This window comes from Myiozetetes cayanensis, unplaced genomic scaffold (genome assembly GCF_022539395.1).
Source record: "Myiozetetes cayanensis isolate MyiCay16 unplaced genomic scaffold, myiCay2020 scf2-11, whole genome shotgun sequence".
NCBI lineage: Eukaryota > Metazoa > Chordata > Aves > Passeriformes > Tyrannidae > Myiozetetes > Myiozetetes cayanensis.
In genome coordinates, this window is record NW_026087411.1 from 61,319,846 (window position 1) to 61,329,290 (window position 9,445).

At 39.1% G+C, this 9,445-nt stretch overlaps 1 protein-coding gene across 1 annotated transcript; it reads left to right on the forward strand.

Moving 5' to 3' along the window:
* The first annotated feature begins 1,317 nt into the window (after positions 1–1,317).
* On the forward strand, positions 1,318–9,137 carry KIAA0408 (KIAA0408 ortholog). The gene is made up of 4 exons (XM_050315979.1): positions 1,318–1,466; positions 1,667–1,746; positions 2,995–4,366; positions 6,278–9,137. Exons 3-4 carry the CDS (start codon positions 2,996–2,998, stop codon positions 6,449–6,451), a joined length of 1,545 nt encoding a protein of 514 aa, XP_050171936.1. The 5' UTR covers positions 1,318–1,466; positions 1,667–1,746; position 2,995; the 3' UTR covers positions 6,452–9,137.
* Positions 9,138–9,445: the final 308 nt, after the last annotated feature.

Here is a 9,445-nt window from a genome sequence, read left to right on the forward strand (position 1 = left end):
AGTGAAATCTGAAAGCCCAGGATGAGGTCAAGTGTTAAGTCTCTGAATGTGAGAATACTTCTCATCTACAGCACTTCCCATGAAATAGCCACATGTTCTTCATGTTGTTATTCTTTTTCTTTCAAAAGCTGTTGTGATGGCCTTGTGCACTGTGAGAGGGCAGGCAGATGGCTGTTCAGAGGTGCCTGCTCTGTTCTTTCTTTGTAAGAGCAAGTTAAGAATGGATGTTTATAAAGAGTCATGGGATTCTTGGCACTGGGAATTATACTGTAAGCAGAAGAGGTTTTTATGATGTTGGTATTTTTTCTAATTTATAATTTATTACGGTTCCTAGTTTGAATGTGCTGGGTGACAGGAATTAACACTTTTTCATTTACAAATGAAGCCACTGGATCTCAGCAGATAGCATGAAAGAAGAGCGTGACAGTGCGTTGCCAAATAACACTACTCTGCAGTACTGATTTATCACTCCAGTCAGAGGGAAGAATTCCATTTGCTTGAAAACCAGAAAAGTCTGCTCTAGTGCAGATGGCATTGTATTTGATGTGAATTCACTTCCCCTCCTTCAACTAATATACTTTAATAGGCTGTAACATAGCCAGAACCCTCTCCTTCCCTTACATTTCCCTACATTCCCTATCTGTCAGATCAGGGCTGTGTCCACCACGTAGTGCACTAAGATTACTTGGAAGACAATCATACAGCTTCCAGCTCAAGGCAGGGCCTTTGATCTCATGAGATCTCTTCCAATTCCAACCACAGTTAAAACCATGGCAAAGACTTTGTGAATGGTAACAGCAACCTTTCCTTATCCTGTGACAATAATGGTGTGAGAGTTGTCACACTAGGGGACTCAGCACTTTTCTACAAACACATATAAAAACTTTCCAATCACTGCTACTGAGTGAACAAAAGAAGATAAATATGTATTTTACCATAAAGTTCATTAGAATACCATGATTTAATAGAAGGTTCTATTGTTTTTTCAGCTCTACCAGGAGGTAAGACTTAGAAGGGAGAGCAATATGAATGTCCGTGATAACAATGCCATTCAGAGCAAGATGCTGCAGCTGTCCATGCATTCCCCTACTTTGCAAGAGAGTGACACAGTGGAGCTGAACTTTCAACACAATATGGAAAATGACAGAATGGAAAAAGGGAGTCTCCTCAGTAAAACAGGACACGAATATAAAGAAACCAGAGCCAAGAGCAGAAACAATACTCTGTTAATGGACAATCTGGCCTTTGAGAACTGTGAGGAACTTGAAGACAGCCACAGCATCAAACCTTCCAAGAAAAATACCAAGAATTATATTGGCGATCTCAATGTAGTGAGTATGAGCATGTTTCAGTTAAAAGGGTGAGGAGAATACTGAGGACTTTGGCCTGCCAGGTTAACCTGAAGAACTGATATCCCTGGTTTTAGCTTTCCAGCAAGTCACTACTTCCTCCTCAATTTGCTGTCAGTGAGTGTGCCCTCACTATTTAAATGTGTTAACAGCATGCTCTTTACCTCTCTTCCTAATGTGGGGGTGTTTTTGTATTTTTTCTTGTGCCACTTTCCTCTGCTGTGAGTCTTAAATGCAAATGACCACAAGTTTCAAAATAATTCTGGAGATACCATTTAAAACACTTATATTAAAGGACTGTTTTTATATTTATAAAGGCTCTTAAAGAACTTGCCAGAGTCAGTGAAGAATTATGCAGCTATCAAGAAGAAATTCGGAAGAGGTCCAACCACAGAAGGTAAAAACATGTTTGGAATTTTTATATTAGAGGAATAAAATTAATAATAAGACTGTACTCCTTTAGCTGTTCACTGTGAAGGAGGGTTTGCTGTTGGATTTATTAGGAGTTGGGCAGGTCCTACCATCCTAGTGTTTCAGTGCTCAGCATAAAACATTCAAATTAAATTTACTGAAATATGACACAAGAGCATGTTTTAATAGCAAAATGGAGTTTTTCTACAGAACCCAAAGTGAACAGATAGTTCTATCTGTCCTGGTCCCATTTTCATGCAGTTCTATACAACCCTGTATGTGTTTGTCAGGCTGGGAAGTTTCTTACTTAAAGCCCAGATGTAGCCATAAGCATGGGGGATATGTCAGCAACTGACAACCCGAGTGCAAAGAAGGCAAGAGAAGGAAGAACCACCATACATTTGTACTAATGGAAAGGTAGCAAGTCAGGCCCTGAAAGGTATGGCAAATGAACATTCCACCATCAGTTAAAAATTCAATATTTGTGGTTTTCTTTAGCAAGCTAAATACCAGTCTTCCCCTCAAGTTGTGCAGAAATTCTCAGGTAAGACTGAACTGCTGGTGTGATGGGGTGCTCATGAAAAAGATTGAGAAAGGCTGTCTCAGCTATAATGAGACCCCATGGAAGTGTGCATCATGGCAAGCTCTTCTTAGATGCTCACAAAGAGAAGAGGGACTTCTTATACTCCCTCATGCCGTCACTTGGCTGTCTGTCACTAATTTATTATTGTAGCTGGGCTAGTGTTTGTATCTTTAAAGCAAATAGATTCATAGCTGATGCACAGTTTCTGAAGGTGATTTTTTAACAGATCTCAAAAGACATTTTTACTGTCATATGTAAGGTTAGGAGACCTACACAGAGGGAGGCACTGTGTCCTGAAGCTTCCTTCAGTCACTTTATAGTCAGGTAGACTCATGGGATTTATTAGAACTCGCAAGATCCCTCTGTCCTTATGGTAGGATAAGTAAGAAAACGAAAAATCACCTAAAAAACTCAGGAAAAGAAGTTTAGTGGCAAAGGGAAGGAATACAAATTACTTTTTTTGATATTTCTTCAAATTCTTCATGTATGTTTCAATTATACTGGGTGTATCAGCTGCAGCAAAACTGCTCCCAAATCTCTTTAGGCAGACAGTGTTAAAATGTCTGCTCACGGGGAGAAGGAATCCATGCTGAGGTCCCCTGGAGGGATCCTTATTGCTCATCTCTAAAACACCTCTCCTGTTATTTCCAGAATGAAGTCACTTCCTTTCCTGGGGGAATTTGAGGAAACCCAAAACACAGTTATTCTGCCTGAGATGAACCACGTGTCCAGCAATGAATCACAGACTTCAGTTGCTTTTGAAACAGAGGAACATAATAATAAGAAGAATCTGATGAGCTCCACCAAGGCTTTGCAGGACATGTCTTATGGTGGTCTTACTGGTGACATAGGAACAGACTTCCGACCCTGGCAAAAGAAAGAAGCTCCACCAGTTCCTCCACGGAGCACTTCTCGGCACCTAACAAACTCACTTTCTACAGTTGTACAGCTTTCTGAAGCACCAGTAAGAGACCCAGGCATCAAAAGCAATTGCAAGGTTCAGGACTGTTGGAGTGGAGGGAAACTGAGGAATTCTTCACCTGTAAAGAATGAATCTGCAGCAGCCTGTGCAAATGAAGGGCAGGCTGTGAAAGTTCCTGTGATGGTAACTGCTGCAATACCTGTAACCAAAAATGAGTGCAATGTTCCAGCAAGTTTCTGCCACAACACGTGGGCATATGATGTGGTCAAACTTGGGAAAGACAGTAGAAGTGAGCCTTTCCAACTGTCAGCCCAAAAGAGTTGTTCAGACGGAAATATGGCCCAAAGCAACAAGATGCATCAGAAACAAAACCCCAAGTCTCACAGCAGCCCTTTCTACAGTAATGACTTTTATGCCCCTGCTACCCTGCACAATGACATTCTGGAAGACACCAGACATACTTTGGGAAAGACCCAAAGAAATGAAACATTAGCAGCAAAGATCGATGAGTTTAATCGGACTGTATTTCACACAGATAAACATAACAATGCTCTGCAACAAAACCAGGTGCCTCAAACAGCATCAGAAGATCACAAACCCTGTGGCCCACTGTGTGACTCTGCTACTAGCAGGACAGAAACTGTAAATACATCTTGTGTTTCAAATCCCAAACTCTCTGCAGCCAAGGAGCAAGAAGCTAGCAACTCCAGCAAAGCTGTTAGGACAGCAGGGCAACAAAAACAAATGAATGGACATCCAAATACTAGTGGTTATAGGCACATGCTTCAGGAGCATGACTGGAGACCAAGTAATTTATCCGGTCGCCCGCGCTCAGCTGACTCAAGGTCGAACTATGGCGTTGTTGAGAAGCTTTTGAAAACCTATGAAAAATCAACAGTGACTTCTCCGTGTAATGCAAAAGGCTGCAAAGATAAGTGGACACAGGCAAATTCTGAATTCACTGATGGGGGTTGTGAGAAACTGAGTCAGTATTTAGAAATGCTCCAGATTGAGCAAGAAAAGCAAGAATTTCCGAGGAATTCAGCCAAGCATATTGGTCAGCAACTCAAGCAAGGAAAAGAGAGACAGAAGTTACCAGAGGTAAGGTTCATAAGAATGGCAAGACCAGAAAAATTCAGTTTCATACCAAACCTCAGATTCTAAAATGAGGCAGATTAACATTATATTGTAAATAATTATGTAAAAATAGACATTTTAAAACCAGGAACTGGATGAATCAGGAGCATTTCCTCTGCAGATTATAGAGCTGTAGGAGGGCAGAAGCATATAAGTAAGAACGAGATTGGAGATGTGTGCCAGATTCTGATCCCTGCTGTTATTCTGTAAAGCTAGATTTTAACTGCAATGCAGTTATGCAAGGATTGAACTAGTGAGAACTGCAATCGGGTTTTAACCCCATCTTTCCTTCCTTTCGGTATTTCATAAGCCTTCTCAAAGGGCTTAAGCATGCTTGGCCACGTCCAAAACTCTAGAGGACTTAGATAGCATTCTTCAGTATCCAGGGTGCTGCTTGGTTCATGATTTCCTTGGAACTGCCTATGATAAGGGGTATTGTAACTCCATAAATTTTCCAGTAATGAAGTGACCTCCTCTTACTCATGTCTCAGTACCAGCTTCTCCTATATATTCAAACATAGGCTCACAGAAACAGAAGAGCATGGCATGACTAATTAATTTGTATTTGGCTGAATTTTATTTGCAGAAGTTTAGAAATACTTCCTTTGCCAACATTCTTTCTTAATGAAGAGAGAAACAGATGGTTTGGAAAATATACTATAAATTGCAGGTTCTGTAAAAGTCCACAAAGAAAGAAAATTTTTTTTTCGTGAAGTGCTCCTTGGCCAACAAACACAAATAGATATGCCCTTTAGAATCTCAAAAAAGAGAAGGCAGGTGTGTTTTGAGCTGAGAAACTTAAATGGGTTCAGACTGTCAGCTGGCATGCTTTAAAACTGTCACAAATTCACAGACTTCAGTGGAGCTATGTGGATTTAAGCAGCTGAGAATCTGACCATGCAGATTTTCTTCTGCATGTCTTTCTGACAGCCTTGCAGTGAAGCAACATCTCTTGCTTAGTAGACACATTTTTGCTACAGCAAAGAAGGAAAAACTCATGAAGCTTACAATTTCTTTTTCATCCAATAAACTTCTGACAGGAAAACAATTTTTCATCAATGGAGGAAAGAAATAATGACTAAATAATGACTGAGTTTATACTGATGTAAGCCCAAAATAACTTTTATTAAGCCGATTAGATTTTAATTCTCCATAGGTTCACACTTTATATTGTCATTTCTATCTGTACAAAGTGTAGAATACTGCTTGTTTAGGAGTTAGCATTTTAGGTCCAGCAGCATTCATGTCACAGAGCTGTAAAGACCTATACATGGCATGAGGCATTTGGTTTATGTTCATTATTTCCATTTCACATCACTGTAGCTATGATCAAAATCAGTTGGGTTTCCTAAGGCTCTGCAGGTAGACATAACACTGTGTTTACATGTAAGCATTCTGTATTAGTTACCAAGTGTAAACAGCTTCACACTGAACAAATGGAAAGAGTTCTTAACAGACTATGTGACTGCTGAAATAGGATCTATCAAAAATACCTGACAAATATGTAGATCATTCTTCAGTAATATAAGATGGTATTCTGAATTCTATATTTAAAATAGTTTGCAGTGTTCATTGACAAAAAAAAACCTTCCAAAAATTAAAAGAAATAAGAGGTGAATGTCAGTTTTGCCTTGAACTAACATTTTATACCTTTCCTTGTGCCTGACACTTGTCTCCATGTATTTTAAACCACAACTGATGTGAGAATGCCCGTACGTAGAAATAGCTGTTCTTTTGCATTCTGTACATGACTGCACTCCTTTTAATAGCTTCCGACCACCTGTTCTGAGGTCACCGCAAATGTCTTCCTGCATTCCCACTGCATTCCGCAAAAGCCGTAACTTGTTAAACCAAGGAATTGCCTTTGTGTTCCAGATCTGTGTGCCAGCTAAATGTTCAAGTGAAAAGGGTTTTTCCCGTCCTGCTCGGCCAGCAAATCGACGCTTACCTTCCAGATGGGCATCTAGATCCCCGTCAGCACCGCCTGCTGTGAGAAGAACAGTGTACAACTACTCTGTCTCCTTTCGGTCAGAGACCTCAGTAGTCTGAACCCAGAGCTGGGTTGGATGGTGTTGTGAAAGCTCTATGCCTCATTATAACTGTGTTTGGTATGTGTCATAGCAACCAGTTCTACACTGTTGTATTTTGTCCAAGAGTGACCCTCGCCACATGGTGGACAAAGCATTCTGAATCTTAGGTCGTCATCACCATGGTCTTCAGTGTTTTTATTGAGATGAAATAACCATACCCCTGGTTTTCTCTGGGTTTTTTTTTTTTGGTAGTAGTTCACAAGTAATTAATTTTGAACGGCATCTTCCTTAATTTGCCAATCAATTTTGAGTTGAAACAATGTATAGTGCTGTATATTCTGACTCTTCTGCAAACAGCAGAACGTAAAGCTGTATGCATGATCATGTGTTTGTAGGTGCATGTGTTGGACTAGGAAGTATACAGGCCTGTATTTAGAAGAGACAAACTGTGCTAGTGTTGACATTGAAATTGCAACCTATATGCCTACATATATATATATACTTCATGTTTATTTTAAAAAGTTTGAAATATACAGTCCTGATGACATTTATATTTTGTATATCTTTTACATAGGTTCACAGGCGTAGTATTTAATGTAAAAAATACTTAAATATTCATTTTTTGTGACTGATTGCAGCGATAATGCCTTGCACAATATGTATCTGAAGCAGACTAGCTCGACTGATTTGTCAGTCATGCTTCATGGCATCCTCGTTCGGTTTCCTAACCCTTATGCTAGGTCAAAATACCCAAACATATTTTTTTCTGAATTAAAATATTATATGATTTGTAATACATTAGCCTTTTTCAGCACCAGAGACATTTCTGAAATGCTCCAATCCTTTTAAAAAGCTTAAATGTGCCATTTTATATATAGCATACTGTAAACACTTCAGTAATTTCAACTACTGTAATATACAATTTATGAAGGGAAGAAAAGGGTTGTATATGCTCAAATCTGTAAAACTTATTTTTCCTTCTAGCATTATACTTTGAGGTTTGGCAAAGTCAAATAACAATGGGCTTGTTTACTTTCACTCAAGGCAGGAGAACAAACGCCACTGTTCCCAGTGCTGCAGCCACACTCCTTTTTTTACTCTCCTCCTAGACTAGAGTGCCTGAGCCACTTGCTCATTTACTGCTCCCCGACTGACTCTGGCAACAAGCTGCATCTAGTATGGAAATATTGCATCGAGGTATGATCACAACTGTGCCCAAAATCATAGACACGTGGCATTGCAAGTATGTTTTTGCCATCACTTGACTTGGTATTATGGGCCATCTGAATGACATATACAGAGCCTGGCTTGTTCCTTCCCACAGCGTGAACGAAACATGGATGCTTCCCAGACTCTGAACTTTCAGAAAGACAGTGTCTGTCATCCTGGAATTTTTGCACCCTTTGTTAGGCTGCTGCTGGATGCATAGTGCAGTAATGATGATAAATGTTACCTTTAAGGAGCATGTCTAGGTTAAAAGGAGTAAAGAGGCACTTCTTCAACATCAGCCTGATCTTGTCTTACAACTTTTCTTCTCCTAGAGAAACACAGGATGTTCAAAGGAATTTAAAAAATCATCCCGGGATCCATTAATGTGCACATCTTCTTCTGTGAATGTAAAAAGGATTTAAGAGAGAGTGTAGGCTTTTGTCCTAGTGAATTGTATATGTGGCAATATAGGGAAAATTAATTGTGCTTAATTTGGTAGTGGTCTGTTGTCCTATTCCAGTCATGTTGAGAATTCATGCCTTTTTCCTTCCTTTTAGGACCTTATTGTTCTTTCCTCTACACAGCTTTGATTTTGAAGAGAGAGAAAAGAGGAGGCCATGTGTTCTGAGCAATATAGCCTTTATGGTAGCATTGTTAACTGTTTGGGCTTGTCAATATCGGAACAAGCAGGCATTAGAACCATAAATCCCACCTTGTCATGCCATTGGGGCTGTCTGCTTGGCACAACTATGCCCAGAGTAGTTTGTCCTATCTAGACTTTTGGTCCTTTCTAAGTCTGTCCCACTACAATATATGAAAACTTCAAGCTAATCAACAATTAATCAAAATTTACTCAGACATTGCAAAGTTATTGTTGGAAAAGATAAAAGGACAGAAAATCTTGAGGAAAAATTATACAGTTTGTATAGAGACAAAAATCTATGGGCTTAAATGAAAAATCAAGAGTTCTATAAATTTGCCTGCTTGCCCTAATTTAGAGATTGCACTGCATTAACTTCCTTAGCACTAGAAAATTAGAGATGATTCACAGTAAATTTGGAACATGGCTTAATATTCTATCTAACTGTGGAAATTAGCAAACCAAAATGCCCTGCAAATGGACCTTTTAATGCCTAAGTAGCTGACCAACTTTAAATGCCTAGGGCCGAGGAAAGAGTAATATGAAAGAATTGTAAAAAAATATGGTTCTTTATTTCAGTCAGAGATGACTGAAATAACACTTTAAATTACCTTTAAGGTAAAGTTAAGTAGTTTTGTTTTGAAAAATGGTGGTGCACTTTTGTTAACTATGAAAGCATTTCCCTTGATTAGTCAGTGAAGGTGTTTCTTTAGTTCTCTTCAGTTTCTTTGGTTGCCTTTGACATAGAACACACTGTTGAATAACAGAGAAAGGATCAAATATCGACAACATTCCCTGATGTATGTAAGTTTAATGAACAGAAGGTTTTTGAAATAAACTAATAGGTCAAGGACAAGTTCATTTTGTCAAGATTTTCTGTGTCCGCCTAATTACAGACATTGATTCTGATGCCCAAAAGTATCAAAACTGGTGATTTTGTTTTGCAGGTGGCTAGTTGGACTTACTAATTTTAGAAAATTGCCACTGTCAATGTTTAAATATTTTCTTCAGCTGCACCCATAACAGGGCCAGAGGACTGTGGGGATTTTTCTAGTTCCCATAACTGTGATTACTGAACCATAGTAATGACTTTATTCACTTATTTACTATAGGGGGAAGAGCTCTGTTGGGTTTCATTCCCCTGTATTGTTTCTGACAAGGAAA